This window comes from Solanum lycopersicum, chromosome 7, assembly GCF_036512215.1.
Source record: "Solanum lycopersicum chromosome 7, SLM_r2.1".
NCBI classification, from domain to species: Eukaryota; Viridiplantae; Streptophyta; class Magnoliopsida; order Solanales; family Solanaceae; genus Solanum; species Solanum lycopersicum.
The window spans coordinates 55960217-55983653 of NC_090806.1; the positions used below are offsets into that span (position 1 = coordinate 55960217).

At 32.0% G+C, this 23437-nt stretch overlaps 1 protein-coding gene across 4 annotated transcripts; it reads right to left on the reverse strand.

Annotated features, from left to right (window-relative positions):
• Positions 1 to 93: 93 nt before the first annotated feature.
• Positions 94 to 12598, reverse strand: LOC101255216 (uncharacterized). 4 transcript variants are annotated; one of them, XM_010325707.4, is made up of 19 exons: positions 12341 to 12598; positions 11190 to 11493; positions 10707 to 10895; positions 10534 to 10617; positions 9976 to 10035; positions 9139 to 9183; positions 8352 to 8551; positions 6890 to 7348; positions 6579 to 6705; positions 6279 to 6476; positions 6000 to 6089; positions 5078 to 5140; positions 4706 to 4780; positions 4566 to 4616; positions 3961 to 4038; positions 3631 to 3765; positions 1793 to 1900; positions 777 to 842; positions 94 to 459 (listed from the first exon to the last, which is right to left on the reverse strand). In XM_010325707.4, exons 2-19 carry the CDS (start codon positions 11481 to 11483, stop codon positions 391 to 393), a joined length of 2391 nt encoding a protein of 796 aa, XP_010324009.1. In that variant the 5' UTR covers positions 11484 to 11493; positions 12341 to 12598; the 3' UTR covers positions 94 to 390. The 4 variants fall into 4 exon arrangements, with proteins under 4 accessions (XP_010324009.1, XP_010324010.1, XP_069143052.1 ...); XM_010325708.4 differs by having other exon boundaries at positions 11190 to 11490; positions 12341 to 12583; XM_069286951.1 differs by having other exon boundaries at positions 10707 to 10902; positions 12341 to 12583.
• Between the last annotated feature and the right edge of the window lie 10839 nt (positions 12599 to 23437).

Sequence of the window (23437 nt, forward strand, 5' to 3'; positions counted from 1 at the left end):
TTGGATGAGTACAGGACATGTGGTAAACTTAGTAGGCGTTTGGATATAGCTGTGGTAACATGCAAATTTTTTTCAAAAAAAAATACAACAATGGAACTCAGAACAGTGTATATATTTTAGCTTGAGTTCAGTTGCTGTACAAAAGTCTGATTCTATCCTACATTTTCTTTATGTTCTCCATTGCATTAGCTACTTGCCATGCTTAAGTTGAACACTCGAGAAAAGGTTTTTCGGAGAAGGGAAAAGGAAACCAGTACCAAGTGATATTTTCTATGAATTGTGAATACATAAATTACCCTTACATTAGACTTTGAGCAATAAACTATAAGCTACAAATACAGGAACTTGCGTTCCACTATTACATCTGAACTGGTTCGTTGCATGGCAACTCTATTCCTTCTGGAAGAAAGAGAGTACAAAATCTGTATGTACAGAGAAGAGCTGTGTGTCCAGGAAAAGCTGTTTCACCAAGAGCAACAAGTAACAGATTAGCATGTTCTTCGTGTTTGCACGAGGAAAACCAAAGTGATGGCTTTACCATAAAATGAAGGATAACATTCTAACACATAACATATAATCTAAAATGGACTTGCATCACATCAATTGATGCCCTAAATAACGATACAAAATGCGTGCATAGCTTCTGTACGTGCAGATTCAGATTTGCAAGCAAACGCTCACAGATCATTTTGCAAAGCACAGTAATGACATTAGCAGGGTGCAGTATAGTGAAGCTATTCGGCTTTTAGATAACTGAAAAAAGTGTGTGCACACACCTTCATAAAGGGCCGATCTCGACTAGGGAAAGACTCGATAAAGCTTTCCTTCAAGAGCAGAGATACCTAATAACCAAAGGACAGAATAAAGAATTCTGAGTTAAGAGAGTCTCTTTACCAATCAGTGTAAGAATGAAACACAAGGATTTCTTCATATAAGCTGATGATGATGTTTGTCAAAATGTAGATATAGTTACAGGAAAAAGAAAAAGAACTAAAACTAGTATTACATCTAAGCAAGTAACGTGTAAGAGCTCAAAATGAATGAAGACTCAGATTTCAATAATGCAAAACTTCATAAAAAAATGACGCTTATATCCATCACCAGGAAGAGCAGAAAAAGAGTGATGTAATCAGATAAATTACCTTTAACAATCTGAAACTATGTAACACACTCTGGTGTAAGTTTTCATGTATATGAAGACAGATTCAGCAAAGGATTTCCTCATATATTGATATTCATGTATACCACTTGTGCACATAAAGAAACTGAGAAAAAATAATTCTGAAATAGTGCCAGCTATCAGTACATTTGAAGCATTCAGAGTGATAAATTCGGAAGATAGGAGCTTGAACTTCAACAGGAACAAGCCTTACTGCATATGAATTGTGAATTCATTTTCCAAACATAAGAAGTTTCTAAAAGTTACAGATATCACCAACAGCTCCAAATAATCTACTATCATCATCATCTACTACTCGTTGGGTGGAAACACAAATGGATATTTGCTAGTAAATTGCTTTTTCTTCAAGTTCAGGTCTTAAAAGTGTACAATTTGCTCAAATATCAAATACTGTTTCAAACTTCTGTATTGGATAAACCGGTACATACAGTTCGCAGCAGGTTAAGCCTACCAATTTCAATGATTCCCCATTTGGAACAGGTTATGCCAAAGAGTATACAACATTCTGAATAATTTAAGTAGCAAATACCTTTCGAAAGTGATGCATGTACTGTAAGGCTATTTCACACAAGTAGTCAGCCAAATTAAATGCTCCAAGGAGAAGCTACAAACCTTATCATCATTTGATTGGACATTAGTAATTGTGTGTGAACGAAGGTTCGAGCAAAGCGAATCCAGGTACGACCGCAACACTCCCAGGAAAGACTTTGCAGCTTCAACCTAAACATAATGTCATGGTTAAATAGTAACAAAAGACTGACTGGATAGTTAGTAATACAACATACTGTACAGATATGGTGAATTAGCATTCTAAGGAAGAAGAGCCAGTGATCAAAATAATAAAGATAGTTATATGAAAAATCTGTGATACCAGAGTCGCAAGAGAACTACAAAGAAGTGTAACGAGAGACGTGCTTGGATAGTCACATTCTTTTTTATCATTTATTAGTTTTCTGCAAATGGAAAAAGAACTTTTTCTTTGAAAAATACCCTGAAAACACTTTGTTGGGAAACTGTTTTTTTAAAAAAAAAAACTCAAAAAACATTTTTGAAATTTCATTTGCAAGATCTCAAAAAGAATATGCACAAAAAACACCACCTGAAGTTGTCAAGCATCCCAAATAGGTCATCTGTTTTTTGAACTCAACCAAAAGATTATATATACATAAGAGGCACAAAGTAAATGCTCTGTAGGGAAGCTGAAGGAAACAAAGAAAGCACCAGTAAAATATTTTTAAAAAATCCAATAGCTACTCTATACACCCTCAGTTTACATTTTAAATAGCTTCCTACAAAAGAACAAGTATTCAGGTATGCAATTATAAACGAAACGTACAATGTCTCAACATTTAACCAATCTAATCATCTCTACCAATTCAGAATTCAATTAACAAGATGGTCCACTGGTGGAGCTATGACTTCATTGGAATTACATACTCCGCAAACAGTTTCACAACAACTAGGCTGTTTCTGATAACAATTCATACTCCGTCTACCCATGCAGGACACCCACCTTCTACAAGCACACGGATAAACAAAAGCTCACCCAAAATATGGTTGTTTTTTACCCCATAAGAGGAACCGAATTGACACTTCATCCATCCTGGTTAATCATTTTTTAGATGATGGGTCAAAAGGAGAAACAATAAGCTATGAAGACAAAATGAGCATCTCCAGAAGGGATAAGAGTTAAAATGGTCAAATAAGTGATTATCCAGTCAGAAGGAAAGAATATGAGCATTTGCAAAGGGATAGAGCTTAGAACAGTAAGTGATCAAACACTCAGAAGGAAAGGAAAATTGAGAATCCTTGTAACAAGGAGAGGACAACATACTTGCACCCAATGATCTGGGGCCTTAGTGGTCAATAAAGTGGAAGGAGAACCACAAGGTCTCAAGTTCAAATCCCCGGAAGCGAAAAACACTACATGATTTCTTCCCAGCTGCCTAAGCTTTGGTAGGCAGAGAGATATTAGGTACCCAGTGTAATAGTTGAGATGCGTGCAAGCTGGCCTAAAACATACCATCATCAAACCAAGAAAAGAAGAGGAGAACATACTAAGGTTGAGTTATAGTTCGTGAGGCTCCTAAAAAGGACGGATTAGACCTCACAGCCTTTAACTTAATCTACTTATCTAATTCCAAGTGCAGGCATAATTAGATTGATTTGTCCTTCTTCTTTTGTTGTGAGATTGATTTTTCCTACTATATCTTCTTTTTTCTTTTGCTTCTTGATGATACTATTAACTAGACTCTAACAAACTCAAGGATTATAATCAAAAGTCAAACTAGAAATGCTTCATCTATGTTATTTCCAGGAACACAAGTAGATCTGTCAACTTAGTTGGATGCAACCAATTACGTTAGATGAGTCAAAAATAGATCAGGGTTGCCCCTGTGACAAGGACAAATGAAGGAATGGAAGGGGATCAATGAGACAATCGACAATACCTGAATAACTGTGCACTCATAAACAGGCCTCTTCCTTGCCAGATAACTTTCTCCCACCAGTTTTGCATGGTAAGGACTTAAGCAAGAGTATAACTCCTTTTGCTGTGGAAGTTGTGGTAAAGTTGGTGACTTCACCTAATTTTTAATGTAAGACGCATGAAAAAATACCCCTCTTAGGAAACTTCAAAACAAGCAACAGCAAAATTCGCATCATCTATGTAGTACTCAGTAATGAAGTTCTGATAAACAAAAACTAAGAAGACAGTCTGCTGGGGAGTCGTGCAAACGGTTACTTTAAGCTCATGCAATAGAAATAACCCGCTCACAAACCTGGTTCTTGTTTGCATCTACAAGGATGGCATTTGTTAACTTTGACTGAACCTCAGAGGTCTTATTCTTCACACCTACCTACTCAAAGGTAAGAAGAAAAAGGAAGAGCAAAATACAAGTTAAATCACTCGAAATGGCCCCTTGTGACCTAACAATTATTCATTAAAAATAATACACCACATCATCATAGAAAGCACTCAAACAGGACAAACAATTTGATTAATTTGCAACACAAAATCCCAGGAAAGAGAGATACATTTTGTGAATATGCAGGAGCCAATAAATTATTGCACAAATGAGATCAGCAAAATACAGGATAAAAACATACTGAATGATTTCCCAATAATGCAAGATATCTAAGAAAAAGCTGGCAAAATGGTATCATCGCACATGATATAACAAGAAGTCAAGAAAACATTCATCACTGACGACAAGAGCATCTACAAACTCATCAACTTTCAGTCTAAATGAAACAAACCCCTCATTCAAGTACTCCAATTGTTTCATGAATAGCCTCGTCTAACTTCTAAGAACCTTTTTGCTTATACATTTCTTTGGGAGCCAATTATGAAAGACAGAAAATTCTAAGAAATGGATATACTCACTATATAGGGAACAGGTGCATCCAGAAAATCCAGCATGTCATTAGGCAAAAGCTGACAATTTACACGTCAAGAAAGTCAGAAGAATCAGAAATCCAATAGATCTATTACCAGGAAAACATTCATTGTCAACTGAAAGTTACCGGCATCAACAAGCTTTGCCACTGATAAGGACGAATCAAAGGGATAATAGACAAAATGCACGCAGACAATATTCCCTGCAATTAACTAAAAATTAGATTCTGAATCAAATTTTTAGGGCTTTCAAAGATACCAGCTTTAAAAATCATGTGAATACTAAGGGCATTTGGATCTGAAAGAAGTCTTCACCTCACATATAACATGTATGGGGAAGATAAAACCAATCTTTGCAACAATAAATATGCTGCCTAGGAAGAACAGACTAATCAAGAAAGCATTTAGTATGTGAAATCAAGACAGCACTCCTATGATGACAAACCTAACTAAATCTTTAGTTCTATATAGCAGAAAAGATGCCGCAAACTGATACTTACCAAATTTGAACAAACTACTACAATCTGCTTCTCCAGTAAAGCTCCCGCAAACAGTGTCAGCACCTATAAAATGCGAGTAGGATAGTGTCAAAAGAATTTGACAAGCATGTTAAAACCAGTGCTTCCTAGCCCACTGGTCAAGTGTGTTTACCAATAAAAGACAACATTGCAACAACAAGAACCACAACAACAAAAACCTACTGAAATCCACAAGTGGGCTGTGGAGAGTTCATAGAAAACATTGAGAAATTAAATGGACTCAAGTATACAACTAGATATATGAGGCTGAATGAATTGATTATTCCAATACTCAGCGCAATCAAAAAAATAAACTCATCCCCTGTTCTGTTAGTCAGAAATATGTTTTCGCTTAACCTTCTTTATCCATTTTAAGCAATCAATACAGTAACGTGGAGTCATCTGCAAGAGGTTTATAGGACAATCTTAATACAAATGATTAATTTAAAGAACAGAAAAAAGAAATCTATCATGCCATAAAAAAAATAGTCAATTTAACCTTTCAACATGCTGAGCACTATCTCAATAATATTCTGGTAAATTTGTGTTTGTGCTACAAGCCAGAATTCTGTACTGGTTTTCCACTTTAAACCCATTATATTAAGTCAAAGATTAGAGCATAGCATACATGTTCCTGTCTACAAGTATGAAATCAATGCCCACATTTTTCTCTATAATCAGAAAGTCCCTATTCAATGACAAGTTTATGAGGATGACATTAACCGATCTGGCATTGCACTTCTCTATAAACATTTGGTGACAGAGGCCATCATTTCTGACAAAGGTCAAAAAGCTTTACACTTGTCTCGGAACACTTGTCACTTATTATAGTCAAGTAGAAAATTAGTAAGTCAAATTGAACAGTTATATTTAGGCTGTATAGATGCCCAGTATCACCACGCACATGCTCAAGCCGCAGCGAGCCACATAAGCATGCAACAGCCCAAACTGACAATGCAGTTGCTTCCTCTTCCACCATGAGTGCATTGTGAGCCTGTATTGTGGAAACCAAATTAACATAAGCTGATAATGCATAGGAAACCAACTATTGGAAGGCGTAGCTAGTTAGATAAACCATTTCTCAAACATGAAACATGGCATCTCTCAGCCCACCCCCTCTACTTCACTCTTCAATAATGAATATATAAATCCAGGAATCGCAAAAAAAAAAGAGAGAATGTACCTCTGCTAATTCCAAACTTGTACGGCATGATTTTAAGTCAATTGTTGATCCAGCAACGTGTAAAAGTGCTTCATCAGGTCTATAATATTCTAATGGATGAAGGTGATCCAGGGGATGGAACTTAATTGTTGAGCCCCTTGAAGGACATTTTAGCTGGTAATATTCACATAGTATCTGCAAAGATCCACGATTATTGGCCTGGAAGGTGAAGGAGAACGAAGAGGTCAGAGAAGACTTAGATAACACACTAATGACAAGACATAACTTGAAAATTTTAACTGTATAAGTGCCAAATAAAACCTTTGCCCATTCAACTATATCACTATGCTGGCTTGAATCATCTTGACCAGAAAAAGATGCTTCCTCAGTTTCGGTTTCATCAAAATCACTTCGAAAATGTCTATCTTCACTAGGAGAATCCTGGAAGCTGTATCCAAAAATAAAAGCACTTCATAGAGATGGGATTTGCCGATAAAAGATACCAACTTCCAGTAAGATGTTCTCTCAATAATTTGAACACAAACAGATATAGCGCAGAGCATAAGGGTCACAAGTTTATGAGACATATTGGAACGAAAAATGTACTAAAAGTCAAATAGGAAGTAATATACCTAGAGGAAGATTCAGAACTTTCGCACTGATGATATCTTAGAAGTGGCAAAACAGCATTTGGTACACCCTTTTCTACCAGTTGTTTGTTATCATCAGTGGAATTATCAAAAGCTTCAGACACTTGCCTTCCAGATATAAATTCTTTATTAGCAAAATCTATATCATTGTCAACCATACAAGCTTTGTCATCACCTCCATCCTTCTTTGGGAGTACATCCCCTTCTGCAACTCTAAACTCCAGCTGAGACTTGTCACCCACGGTTCCACTAATTACAGAATCAGCAGTGCTTGGTTGAGGGCTTTCTACAGTGCCATTCAGGACGTACTTAGCTGTTTCTTCCAATATGCTGGGAGCATTATCTTCCAAATTTTCTTCCTCGTCATCAATCACAAGTGAATCAAAATCAAGTTCACCAACTTGCTTTGTTAACCGCTCCAACCTTTCTTCAGTGAAAATGCTAGAAAAAGGAAAAATAACAAACAGTGTCTCAGTATGCAGTAGGCACTAAGCACTAGCAACAGAGAAATAACAAAAATGACTTGTGAAGAATCTTCCAAAGTGAAACCATACATTTATCTGTTCTGCACATATATAGAGTATAGACTAGGAATAGCAAGCACCGGAAGCTGGTATAATGCTTCTTCTTGCTCATGATATTATTACAAGCAAATGTTAAATGTACAAGCACCTAAGCATACTTCCTAATAGACTTCCTCAAGAGTTTTATTTTATTAAGTTCTCAAGACAATGTCCAAAGAGCTGAAATCGACTAACTTTTTCATGCTTCTGACTCCTTGAAGTATCTAAGTATAAAGGACAGCCCGGTGCACTAAGCTACACTATGTGTGGGCCGAGTAGGGCCGACAAGAAAGGCCTATTGTATGCAGCCTTGCCCTGCATTTCTGTAAGATGTTGTATCTAAGTAGCCAAACAACATACTATTGAACTATTTAAGATGTTGCTCAAATGTTTGATACAGCAAAGCCTGATTCCCAGATGAATTTAAGCTGAAAAATTAGCCAACATTTCATTCTGCTAGAAGGTCACCTTACTCTTCCTAGGCTCGTTGATCATCTTTGTACATGCTGGCAACCTCTAATAATATTCACAAGAAATGAAAAGGACATGAAGTTCACAATTTCTTTTAGAAAGCTGATAGCAAGTCCATCATATACGCAAGACAAACCTTGCAAGGTATCAATAAATTCAGTAGCTATCCCACTTAATAGAGACATTGATCTTGCCTATATTGCAAGGGAAAAATGGGGGTCGGGACTCTCTTTCAGAACAATACTATCAATAAAATAGGTCTCTCAATGTAACCACACAAGAAAGGCATCCAGTTAATTGAACATTAGGAAGCTATTATTCAGCAAGATTCCCTAAATTAGGCCCATCAAGTTTTAACAACAAAAAATGATCTGGACAACATAGAAAATTCGACCAGAAGAGAAACGAACCTATGTAATACACCAAAGTGAAGATCAAAAAATGGAAGTCTGGAAAGAATGCAATAACAGCGGCGTGTTGTCAAAATTTGGCGGCTAATACCCAAGCTGGTCTGTTGTCCATCTGAAATCATGGAAAGCAATCCAGAGGGTTTCTGAACCATTTCCTCAACTAAAATACAGCAACCGTATAGAGTTGAATTATCAGCAACCTATATCAAGAAACTTAAGTCAAAATACATACTCCAACTGGTCAGCGCCAACTCCTTCATCTTATTGTTCCTATCTTTTACATTCGGATGAGAAGAAGGGCAGAAAAAGACTTGTTAATAAAACCAAAGCTGGCACATCTATGCACAGAGTAGACATAGAAGTTGACAGCTATTTCTTACTGTTGTTTCCTTTTAGTAAGTTACTTGACGACTGACGTTATCGATCAAAAAAAGAGTCACTTAATATTGGTGATAAATATATAGGCTACAACTGATAGGGTAAGGCACTTTTTACGTATTTTCAAGTACGTTGCATATTCTCATTGCATATGCCTACAGATTACATGAACCTATTTAATAATAAAAAGGAACTCCTAAAATCAAAACAATCAAAAAGTTGTATAATTTAATAACGTTGTTGTAGATAGAAATGAAATTTAAAATTGTTCCGAGTGCAAATTAATGTTATGCTCAATAACAAAAGAAAACCAATTAGAAACTGACTGGTCAGAGATTTGAAGGGTCATATGATGTTGTAATGCAGGGCAGATATCGCATACATGAAAGCAGAATGTCAAATGGGATACCTGAAGCCGGAACACAAAGGACAGATCATTTTGTTTAAGGTGTTCCTGGAAAAGTAGCAGCATATTAAAACGTATATCTGAATATCGTAGACATTGTGTTGCACCACAAAAACAAATTTACACATCAAAACACTGAAGTTGGTTGATAATTATCAGATTGATGACAAAAGACTTACAAATATATAATTGTATTTCTAATGGAGAATAAACAACGGGACAGAAAAGTAATTTCTTTAATGTTATTCTCTTGGTATGGAAAGAGAACTTTTTAAACAGGCAATACACTACTCTAGCTCAGGAAACCATTGGAGTTATATGTTCATCTAAGGTTTTTTTTTTTGGGGAGGCCGGACAGTTACTTGATTCCATAGGCCAAAAAAGAAAAGGGAGGGAGGGGGATCGTCCAGGGTATCATAGATAAAGTTACTGATAGTTGAAAATACACCAAATAGCAGATAAGAAAGTACGTCTTCATTAATTTTCACATCCTTGTGTCTAGAAGAAGCCTAAATCTGATCCAAGAACATAACACACAGAAATATGGCCAATTAATGGAACCGAGAAGATATAGCTTCTAGTTCAGAATAGCCACTGCAAAGACGCATATATGCTTAAAAAGAGTTTCTGGAAAAATATCCTTGCACCTGCATAAAGCCTTCTTGTCCTCTATGAAAATCTAGTAGTCAAATAATATATTAAGCCACTTCTTTTTGGTTGAGTGTGTATTTTAATCAGCTTCTTATTGGAAGTAAGCTTCTCTACAGTTTGGCTTTTCCTTAACGGAATTTGATTGCAATTATCAATTCGGAGGCCATTATAGAAAGGAAGCATCACTACCTGACCCAGAAGTATTTCGTTCAACTCACTCATTGATGGAGTTCTCTCAACAGCATGAACCTGTAGCCAGATGCACCGTTTTTGAACCATCAGAAAAGATGCACTGCAAGCACGGTGAATAAAAGAGGTAGAGATGCAATAGGAGAGACAGTATTTGTTTAGCCTGGCCTAAAACACATTCCACGTTCAAGCTATAATTAATTGTATCTTTGTTTTCCTTTGATAAGAAAGGAGAATGCCACACTAAGTTGCTGTATCTTAAATCAACTAGTCCTTTTGTCTATGTTTCTTTTTCTCACCTAAGGTAGGAACAGGTAAATGTAAAAATTGCGAGATGCATGATCCATCACCTATAAATTTATTTATTTTTTGAGAAGGATCACCTATAATATTTTGAATGCTTCAAACAATAAGTTTGTTGCTTTCAACATTAACTATTTACAGAAGTTCACCAAGTGGATCACATCTGAAGCTTGAAATACTTCAAAATGTATCTCCTCGATATCTAGACATTACATGTCAATAAAGGGAAAAGGGGGTTGATAGGGATAATCCAACCTCTACTCCTGCTGGAAAGCAAAATGAGAGAAGATCCTTGTATTTCAGTGGCAGTGGTTTCTCTGGAGGGTAAACAAATAAGACCTGAAACCCAAAGAAGTAACAACACCTTATAGTCCATAAAATTATACAATTCTAACTCCGTGCAAATTAAACCCTACAATAAACAACACCTGAGGCTCAAAATTAGGTTCCACGCGTGATTGACTTTGACCACCAAGTGCGCTTCTAAATCTCCCTGGACCATCTAGCTTTTTTGAAAAATAAAGCCTTTGAAGTGCTTGAATATCGCAGTTAGGATGGAGTCCAACCACCACCATGCTCTCAAATAGCCTTGATGGCTCTTTCCAAACTCTATGATCCTACAAGCTTACAGAGTATAATTATCTAAAAACCAAAAGAACTCTGCCCTTATAGAATAAATTGAGAAGTATATTTAACCATCAAAACCAGGAGTTTAATGTCTATCATTCACCATCATCAAATTTTCAAGCTGAACAAGTAATTAATTGAGAAAAAACATAGAAACGATGTAGTATTTGAAGCAACTGCTATTAAAACCAGAATTAGATCTCGAGGGGGACTTCAAATTGATAATTTAATTTGCTGCATTTTAGCATACAGCAGAAAGCTCCAGGGTTAGTCATATAGCATACCAGGGATTGCAACTGAAACCTAGCCCACTGACGCTTTTGGCTAGTTAATATTTCCGGATTGTACGCTCCACTTTTAACTTCAGGGGGACTGGAGAAGCCCTTCATTAATCTAGTTACTTGACGCTGCAATTTCTGAAGCTGACTACCATTATCATCTTTAGATGAATATACCACAGAAGGTCGTGGCGACCTAACAGCAGCTGCAGCAGCAGCAACAGCTCTTGCAACATCTTCCGTTGTTTGAAAAAAGGATGCACCCCAACTAGGACTACCTGAATCTTCAATATTCTCCATCTTCTCTCTTCTACAATGAAAAGCAAAAACTAAACTCAGAGGATGTGATTTCAATAACAAAAACTAAAGAACGCCTGCATTTTGGTGCAGATTATGTGTTAGTGCGCTCTACACCAAAAACCAACTGACATAACAACCCAAACCGTGTGAATTGGTCCTCACTACATAACACATTTCAAGTTTCCCAACATCCACATCCTAACAAGGAGAATAACAACTCTTTTTCTTTTTTTTTCATTTTGATAAGTAAGGAGAAGAATTGTCCACTTTTCAAAAGAAACTATAAGTCCATGCCAAAAAATTGCTAAAGAAGAAAGCAGTTGAAAAATAAATGAGTATGATATCCTTTATTATTCCTTTCAACTAAATTATAGCTATGTATCTATCAAAAACAATGGCAAATCATTTACAAATACTTCGTAGCAACTCAGCAGTCAAAAATTACATTCCTTTACAAAAAAAAACATCTCTATCATACTATAGATCATAAAAGTTCCTCCCATCAGGACTGATCACAAACTACTTTAGTCCAGTGCTCCTCCACTCTCAAGTATCAAATCCATATAACAATTTATTATAAGTATATCCAAGCTGAAAAAGACACAAAAAGTTGGCCACTTCTGTGAAATAACTTCTTAGTTAAGATGCTAAAGATTACAACTTTTCACCAATAGCCACTAAATTTCAACATATAAAACCCCATAAACATAACCAAATCTTTCAACAACCCATATCAAACCATGAGAAAAAAATACCAAAAAAGGACAGAAGACGTCAAACATCAAATAGATCATAATCAAGAGATACCCACATGAAATAATCTCAAGACAATGAAAAATAAATAGAAAAAAACTCACCTTTAAATTAATCGTCAAATTAGGAAAAGTCAAGAGAAAGAGTGAAATCAAATGTTTTTGGGTTTCTATCAGATAAAGGAAATAGAGATTTACAGAGATGAAAAAAAGAGTTCAATCAAGCAGCCATGAACCAAAACAGAGAGAGTATTATAATTCTTGATGTTCAGATTCTGTGGGATAAAATGGAAGAAACCCCCAAAGAGAAAAGGTGTAACAAAGAAAGAAGCATGTAATAATTAATATGTTTTAATTAAGAATTAGAACACAAATTAAATTTTATTTTTTTATCAGATCTCGTACCTATATTAAAGCCCGATTATATTAAAATTTGTGCTAAAAAATCTAGTATTGAAATAAAGTTGTCGACTTAGACAATCGAGATCTCTGATTAAGGATTGGTCAATACAAATTAATTGTACTCCTAAAATATAATTTTTTTTAATTTATTATTATTTTTTTAATTTATTATTTATTTATTAAGGATTTTCTTAGAAAAATACTAAGATTATACTTTATTGGCCAAAAAAAAGGGGTTGAACCCTCGTGTATGACGAAATGATATAACGACATGAGGACCATAGTTTTTTGTTTAGGCTCTATATTAGTTTAGTAGATATTGATTAGATTTAACTATTTTGTATTGTAGACTTTTGGTCTTTTTCGACACACTAATAATTTCTTTTTTTCTTTTTCTTGGTGGAGGGGGTTAAGGGCCTTGAGAGGGGGAAGGGGTTGGTGGGGGCTTAGAATTATTTGACTTTGGGGATATCTAATTGTGTACAAAGAATCTTATCTTTTAAGTTGTTTTCACTTTATATCTTCCCAAGTGAGGTTATAATAAGTTTATTTTTGTAATTTTTCCGCTACACACAAGATTAGAATGTGTATTATTTGGATTAAATTAAAAAAATTAAACTAAATTCTTAAATTAATTTTTAGTTTGATATTGAATCAATATTTTACTTTGTTTAATTTTTTGTTTCATTTCGAATTTTAAAAATAATAAAATAATAAATAAATTTTATATTTATATAGAGAGAGAAGTAATAATATTGAATCTATTAAATATATTTTTATTTTTAATACAAATCATAAGTATAATTCAAAACACAATACTTATTTCAAGTTGAAAATATAAATTTGATTATGTTATTAACATAACCAAAAAAGCCAAATCTAATTGAGAAAAATCAAATCAAACCAAATTTATTTTGATTTGAATTGAGTTATACTTTTACAAATTCAAAAATTAAAAAATTTAAATCGAATAGTATAAAATCAAACCGAATGCACACCCCTACATGGAGAATCGGGGTGAGGGATGGCATTTTATTTTTGAGGGGAAATTGTCGTATTATATTAATTTTTTTTATATTTTAAATAATGGCATAATACATAAATGTGTCTTTTAACTTGGATTCAAATCACATTTATGTCCTTCAACTTTGGATGTGCACAAATAGACACTTAAACTTGTATAAAGTTGAACAAATAGACACACGTGTCCTACATGTCATTTTTTGTCCTACGTGTATTGTGACATGTAGGACTCATGTGTTTATTTATTTAAAAGTTGGATAGGTAAAGTGTCTGTTTGTGCATTATGAAAGTTGAAGATCAAAGTTAAAATTTGAAGCCAAGTTTAGACTCTAATATATGTATTATGCCTTATGTACCTTACAATTAATTAAGATTTTTTTTTATCATATATTGAGGAAGACACACTTAGATATATGTATTTTTGCTATCATTTATTTATGTATCTCATGTTATATCTATCAACTTGGATACACTGTATCTAAAATAAATTATATCTTGTTTTAACTCATATATTTTAAAATACATATAGCTAAATGTATCTGAATGCACCTACATCTAATAAGAATCATAATATTACAAACTAAAATGTATTTAAGTTTATATTAGTTGATTTTTATAATTTCCTTATTATTAATCTTACAAATGGAACATATGCTTTAATTTTACTAATAAGAAACGTTTTTTACAAGCCAAAAAAAAGAAGACATCTTTATAACCAAAAATAAATAAAAACTTTAGTACTGACCCATTTGAAAATTTGTTTGAAATTGTTTCTTTATTAGGTTATTACATAATACATAAGCTATGTATGTGATTTTTGAAATGACTAATTTATGTGATTTTTGAAATAGCTAATGTATGTGATTTTTGAAATAACTAATTTTAGATATGTGTGTATTGAGTTCTGTGCAAGCATATCTAACGAAATACATAATTTTGTGTAGAAAATGAATATTATTATATATTTAATATAATTTAATAAGTGAGATATAAAAAATATTGAGTGTACATAAAAATTTTAAAATCTCATGAAAATAAAAGGTTATATTTTATAAATTCTCAATAAATATAAAAGGAAATCTTTAAATTATAGAAGATATAAGATATGTATATTGTGTTTTAAGCATCAACATAAATTATTGACCTGAAATTCTTCAAATAACTTAATGAACTCAATATTTTCTTTCTAATAAGCTTGACCTGGATATATTATTTAAATAATATTTTAAGTAAATTAAATTATATATCAAGGAATATAGTACAAGTTTTTATAAATAATTAATATGGAAATGTGGATTGACGCATGGTGACTTGTGGGGTGTGTTGGGGTTTGGGTGGGGGAGGGAATTATTGGGGAGATTATTGGATATTGGCTAAGAATATATAAAGATGGACCATCAATTCTAGAGTACTCTCCTTTGATAAATTTATTATTGAAAAAATTATAAGTGAAAAGTCAGTTAAATAATTTTATTTATTAATTTTTAATTTATTTAATATTATTTTTTAAATTTAATTAGTGTTTATAATAATATTAATTATTTTTCATAAAAATAAGCATTTAAAAACTTTAAGTTTCACTTATTTCAAAGTTGATCTTGATCTAAAGTCGTTTTTTCACTTTCTTTGTGATCTTCCATTTAAGGACTCTTAACTTGTTCATAATATACATTATCAAAATAATTATATGTATTGTAGTCAATTCTATATTTTTAGAAAAAAATATAAAGCCAAAATTAATAAGAAGTCTATTCTCTGTCAAATTAGTCAAATTCTAAAATAATTGTAGAGCTAATTTGTAATCAAGTTTAATTTTGAGCTTCTTACGTAATTGCATACGTGATAACATAAAGTTTAATAAAAATGACGGTATGTATATGTAATGCATCGATATTGTATAAATAATAATGTAATGAATATATAATGCATCAATATTGTATAAATTGTGTATAACTATATAAATATGAAGTATAACCATTTATCAGAGATGCGCATAAATTTATATATGTTTATAACAATATTTATCCTTTACAACAATTTATTTTTCTCAACACGCTACTTTTTTATGATTCTGATCAAATCAAATAATGAGTTCCTTTCGTAATGATTTATTTCATTTCAAAGAACATTTTGTCACTCTTTTCTAAGAAAATTTGACTCCAGGAATATTCTACTTAGATTTCTATGCCAAATAATTCCAAATTGAAAGATATATCTAAATTTTCTATTTAGACGCATAATTATAGATATGGTTCAAATATAATCAATATTAAGTAGAATTATAAAAAGGATGTTTGGAAAATATTATATGCTAGGAAGCATTCCTGTAACACATCACAATCGTGATAAATGCATCGCGTTCGCAAATGTTTATTCTAGTTCATCATGATTATTGTGTGGTCTCCAACAACCACAATACACCAAATAACAACAAAAAAATTGCAACTCTTGTTTTAGATAATTTAATTTGTTTTAAATCATTCACCCGTGAGCCTTTTGATCTCATCTTAAACCCTACAAACAAGTCTCAAAATATAAGTGATTTGGAGCACGAATATTCAAAATAAAGAGTAAAGTTATTATAAAAATATATTAGTCTGATATAAATATCGAGTTTTATATATATATATATATATATATATATACTAAATTTAAACATATTTCATAACAGACGTGTGACACTCTTAGTAAAAAAAAAGTATTCAAATTTTTTGTTGCATCTTTATTATCTTAATGGTAGTTAATAACAAATTTCTCCAAAATAGAAACTACTTTAAGATGTGAAAATCAATAAATAGACATTGTACCTACTCCAAATATGTATCATTCATATTTTCCTCTTTGGTTTGATAACAACTTAGGCCGGCCAAACACCTAGTCTTCTGAATGCCCATCATTTTCTTCTATTTGAAGTTCTATAATGTCTTTGACTGAATTTGTCAATTATGTTGAATATGTGATAAGATGTAATCATTTGGTAAAATGTGTTTTAATTGGACCACCATATGTTATTCCTAACCATGTAGATATATGTTACTATATCTTTCTTTGAAATCTCAAGTAGGGGTCAAATGTAGCTGAATTTATATTAATATTATTTATTATTGGAAAAAAGATATAAATTTTCCTCTAAACTTATATTGAAAAATTACTATTAAAAATATAAATTATCATAGTGATCTATTACATATTTTTACTATTTAAAAGTAAATTTAATATCATCCTGAAATGTGTAACATCACTCTCAGAATGCATCGTGTAACATACTTCCTGCCACATCAATGCTATGTCAGTGTCATGTCAACTTTTATAATTTATTTTGTTTTCATTTCTTTATTAATTACTTTTCTTTTGATAACAGTATTTTATACTAATTAATAATTAAAATTCTCTAATAATTATACCTTCTTATATTAAAATCTCAACCACTTCATCTTTTATCTCACGAAAAAAATCATATTCGACTACCTTATTCATTATTTATTCTTTGTTCTTCACCATCATCATATCACCTTCAATTCTCCTCCTCCTTCTTCTTCTTCTTCGTCATCCATCACTGAATATCAGCATCATCATTTTTAATATAATTTTTTTTCTTCTTCACCATAATCAATTTTCACTCTCTTTTTTCAAAATCGTTACTCAGCGCCACCACACTCATAAAGTTGTCATCTTCACGAAATTCATGATTAGTCATTTTCATCAACTTCAATTTCCTCTCTTTTTTTTCACTCATTATCTAGAATTACCATACCCATACTGCAATTACACCAAATTCAAAAAATTGTCCTAATAATCAAAATTTCTTTAACAAAATCAAAGGAGAAAAGATAGCAATCAATCAAAATCACCTAAAACATAACTTAATGATTTATTTATTTAGGTTTATTCAAAATTCTTTTTAAATTCTTTCTTTGATAAAGAATTTCAAAAATACAATTATGCACTAACAAATTTATGAAAATTAACCTAATTGTCAATCAAAAAGAAAAGTTATGCTTTGAGATTTTGATGTATAAAGAATATATGATGAAGAAGAGATGTGAAAAGAAAAAAGAGAAGGTGTGAAGAAGAAGAAGAGGTATGGGGGGGGGGGGGTAGAGGAGGGGGCGGCTTAAAAGTTGATTCTAATTGTTATTTTGGAAAAGGGTCAAAAATATTATTAAACTATCCGAAATAGATCATTTTTATCTTAAATTATATTCGGCTCAAAACTATCCTTCCCGTCAAACGATTGGGTCAAAAGTGTCCTTATTATTAACGGAAGTTGTTAAAGCCATGTGGATACCACATTGTACGCTAATAGGGTTTCACTGTCACATAGACTAAACAGAAAAGGATCAAAAAGTACCCTTAAACTATCTGAAATAGTTCATATTTACCTTAAACTATAATTCGGCTCAAAACTATCATTTTTGGCAAACTATTGGGTCAAAAGTACCCTTCTTATCAACAGAAGTTGTTAAATGCAATGTGAATGAACACTACATGCCAATAGGGTTCCATTGCCACATATACTAAATTTCGATTACTCTTGTCCCCCTTATTTCATTCTTTTTCAGAAACGATTTCACCCTTTCTCCCTCATTCGCGACTAGGGTTTCATAGTTTTCTCGATTTCAAAATGGATATTCGTGGTTGTAGGTTAGTAAGTTTTTTTCTTATTTTATTATGTTTACGATTTCAAAGCATGATAGTTAGGATTTCACAACTTTTTCCTCATTTCCCAACTAGGTTTTCATAGTTTTCTTTGGGGTTGAGTTTTAAAGTGGATATTCGTGATTGTAAGCATAATAAAATAAGAAAAAAAATTTACTAACCTACAACCACAAATTTCCACTTTAATACCCAGCGACGAAGACATGTGAAACCCTAGTGAAAGAGAAGGGGTGAAATCTTTTCTACAAAATAATTAAATGAGGGGGATAAAGGGGTAATTAAAATTTCGGGATTTAGTCTATGTGGCAGTGGAACCCTATTAGCGTGCAATGTGGCATCCACATGGCATTTAACAATTTTCGTTAATAAGAAGGGCACTTTTGACCTAATAGTTTGACGGAAATATAATTTAAGGGTAAATATGAGTTATTTCATATAGTTTAAAGGTATTTTTGACCATTTTCCTTTTAGTCTATGTAGCAGTGAAACGCTATTGGCGTGCAATGTGACATCTACATGACATTCAATAACTTTTGTTAATATAACGGGCACTTTTAACCCAATAGTTTGACGGAAAGGATAGTTTTGAGCTGAAATATATTTTAAGGGTAAATAAGAGCTATTTTGGATAATTTAAAGATATTTTGACCATATCCCATTATTTTTTTTTTATTTAGAGAAGACATCCACTGAAGTTATCTCGAATTTTTAAATAGACACCTTAACTTTTAGGGCGTTCTATTCCGCACAAAAATATTAAATATTTCTGTAAAAGGACCATTGTTCCCATTTTCTCACCTATGAGCACGCACGTTATTCTCACGCTTTTAATTAATTTAATTTAAATTAACTTAAATCCAAAACTCTTTCTTTATTATTTTTTTCATTTCTTAGTTTGTCTTTTCGTTTTCTTTAATCAAAGTATTGTTGAAGATCATTTGCTTAATTTCAATGTTTCTTTATCAAAATTCTTGGACTATTTGAGTAAACAAGAAATTGAAGGTTTTGTTTTTCTTATGTGAAATGCATATTAACAACTAAGAGTTGTAAGGATGAAGAATATCCAAATCAATTATGTTTTCTACATTTGAGCATTTAGCTGAGAAAATAAGTTGAGACAATATAAAAGGTCATTGTATAAAACACCGAATGGGCATGAGAAGATGGTACTTTAGAATCTGATCTTATCGTAAAATTAAATCTCTCTTGGTTTAGTATTCTCTTCAATATCGTCGACTCGTCAAGTGGTCGAGAGCCCAGAATTTGGAACAGAACTAGAAGCTGCCTAGAGAACTGTCTCCAAATAAAGATAAAACCAAAAAATGAAGCCACCAACCAATTTGTTATCGTTTTGGGGAAGACACTACAACAAGAATGACCATTAGTGACATATAATTCTTAATTGTCGCTAAATATGTATTTTTAGTGGCAATTGTCACTCTTTGTATATGTCCTTAAAGCCTTTAGCGACATTGGTTCTAATGACACTTTACTAATGCTGGTAAAGACTTTAGCACTCTTTATTAGTGTCAATATTTAATGCCGCTAAAAGTTGTTTTTGTTGTAGTGAGATATGATGCATTTGAATGAAGTAAATAATTAATAAAGAGAATAATTGAAATGTGACCCTTTTTAATTGGTTTTTGGCAATAGCAATAGATTTTCAAGCATGTCATCTACGTGTTTCGGTGAGAACATGAGTTAAAATAGTCCTTTTACAAAGATATTCAATATTTTAATGGGATAACAAGACGCCCACAAAGTAATGATGTCTTTTTAAAAATTTTAAATAACTTTAGTGATGACTTTATGTCTTTTTTTTATATATATTTATTTCTAATTGCCGCGTTTAGTTTTTATTTTCATTTTACTTCTTTACCATGTCAGTTTTAAGGGCTAAATAAATTCATTTCTAAATAGTAAAAATGTTTAATAATTTATCATAATAATTTAAGTGTATAAGTGACTTTTCAATACAAGTTTAAGGGTGAAATTTATATCTTCTCTCTTATTATTACTATACGAACAACCTCACGTGTTAGGTCGATATATGTGCTTGTAGAAACTAAATTCTTTGCAAGATACTTATGTCATTTAAGGTGAAATATTTTGCACTTTCCAAATTCTACCCTGTGTCACAATCTAAAGGTTTTTGTAGTCACTGCAACTCACGCACCATAACTTCCATTCGTTTCTAGAATATAGAAAAACTTCATTTCTAATAAATATTTAATTTTAATTTGATATAAAATTTTAAAAAACAAAATAAATATAATTAGATAACGTGATTAAAAAAGACTATAGAAGCAGACATCTGTCTACGTAACTATTAAGCGGGCGAAGTGGCTTTTATGGCATGGTCTGCGCCTTGCTTCGTTTGATAATGTGACATAACTTGTAATCCAATCACATGCCACACTCTAAAGCCTCAAAAATTGTACACTTTAAGTAAGATGTACAATTTATTTATTTTAGAAAAGAGCAAGGATTGTTCCTGGCCTCTTTACTTCAAAAGAAAAAAAAAACATGCCCCCCATTAAAGAAATACTTCATACAATTTGACTTCCACTTTTTTTTATAATATGAAAATTGACCTACTATGCTCTTCCGCTTTTGTAAAAGAAGTCCAATAATGCCTAATATTTGAGTTGTGGGGAAGATCATAATGCACTTACATGATCGAATATCTCAAAAATAAGAACATCGAAAATGAAGCATTAATAAGGAAAGTCGAAGTCTAGTAAAAGATATCATTTTAACTTTCTGAATTCTAGTTAAGAATATCTCAAAAATAAAACATCAAAATTTACCTTTCATTTTTAAATGTTTTTATTGAATTTAATAAATTTTTAATTGAATAATATATTTATATTAAAAAATTCATCAGATATAAAAGTCAAATGATGCTAGTACTTAAAATTATTGTTCGAAAATTTATATAATTAATAGCTCTGCTTTTGGATTAAGAACCGATCTCTTGTGGACAAATGTACAACTACGTTAGGACCACACTAAGCAACCAATCTTAGATAAAACGTATGTTGTAGTTTTAAATGACATAAAAAGTCACGTTACAATAGAATAAGCAATCGAAAAATTGCTTAAATCATAAAGGCAAGAAAGAAGCTTAAAATTGACGAGAAAAGGAGTAGGCAAGATCGATTCATTTAAAAGTTGGTCAAATTTGTTTAAGTTATTTTTAGTTTTTGAAAGTATTTGATAAAATAATATACACACACATAAAAGTTAAAAATTAAAAGTAGCTAGAGACACCCTACTTTCGTTTCTTAACTTATAAATTAACTTTTTCAAAACCTATTTTTTTAGGTTAAGCCAAACGGGCTCTAAAACATTAACCACGTCAGCATGAGCAAAAGAAAATACTCGTTTTTTTTTTAAATAAAAGAAAACTTTGTTTCAAAGGCAAAATGTCTTTTAAGATTATTGTGTATCATATTAAATATAAAATTTTACGTTTTACAATTTTGATATTCAAATAAAAAAATATAAGTTGAAATTAATGATATTAATAAATATAAAAAATTGTAGGGAATATCTTGTTTTTTTTTGAATTTGAAGAATAATTTTCTAAAAATAGTATATGATATTTGTTAATATAATATAGTATTGACCTTTAAATTTTAAATAAGTCATATTTCTCTCATCTAGACGTGTACTTGATGAAATGGAGAAAAAAGTGTAATGGAGGGAGCAGAACCCGTGGCTTAGTCATGTCATCTACTCTCTCTGAATTTTCATGTGATTTTGTAAAAGAAGCAACATTTACAAGTACTAAAGTACCCGAATGTAGAACTCACATGGACTCGTAATTAACTTTTTAACTAAATCAAACTAGTTTTAATATCGAAAATTCAAATGATTGATGATGATACTACTTATTATACTAAAGCAAAAAAGTAACTATGAAAAAGTTGTTCACAGAGAGGATAAAACTTAGGGCTATGTTGTTTACGTAATTCCATCAAATCAAATTATTGATGTTAAGAATGTTTAAAGTATCCACCAAATTCTTGATTCACACGGTTGACAATATGTTCAAGCTGTTTTATCGGGAAAATAACTTCGGAAAGAGTTCGTTTTATTTTTTGACTTTTAGGAGTCGCCACTTAATTTTGAGAAAATTAAGAAAACTCATTTTTCTAAACAATTTAAAACAGAAAATTGTTTTAAAAAATATTTTAGGGGTTCAGGATTCATATTAGTGTCTTAGGAAGGTGTTTAAAGCACCTAAGACGCTCCGTTAACTACGGTTTTCCAGCGATTAACTTATTTGACTATTTTGTTTTAAGTTTGCAAATCTTTAGTCTATCAAACTTCTTAAGATTTTATCTAGGCAAATTTTACAAGTTTTTGAAACATTTATCTTGCCAATTTTCATTTTTTAAGGTTGAAGCTCTTTAAATTCAAACGAAGTTGCAGAATTTGAATTCTTGAATTTATTAGAATTTTAGACAAATTTACAAGTTGAAATATTTATCGCTTTTAAGGCTTAGTTTTAAATTTAGTAAAATAGAAAAGCGTCTCGGCGGGGTTTGGAATTTTCTAACCTTAAACTAATGGCATTTAAGTAAAAGCACGTAAATAAAGAGTAAAGAGAAAGAGAGAGAGAGGGAGAGAGATATTTGGGTCCAAACTCGGGTTTCGTTCACCTTGACCGAGTTTTGGACCCACCTGTTTTTTTGGGTTTTTGACCCATTCACCTGTCCTATTCTAAACATACAAAAATAATTACAAGGAAAGTAAAACGACAAGGGCTTATGCCCATTACAAAAATAAATAAAATGCAAAATATATAAAGAAAAACTAAAGAAAATCTTCTAGTCCATATTTGGATCTTTCTTCAATTCCTCAAACTTCAGATCATCTCGCCGATGTCTCAGCTTGACTCGAAAGGGTGAACTTAAGCCCTTATGGCTTTCTCAAAAATGCGGGAAGAGATGAGAGTTTTTGTCAAACTCGACAGATTTAACATGCCACAAATTAAATGAAAAGGAGTAAATATATAATCCGAGTAACATAATTGCAAGAAAATAAACTAACTTGATGGAAAATAAGCACTTTATCCATGAAAGATGCGTATTGACAAATGATTCCACT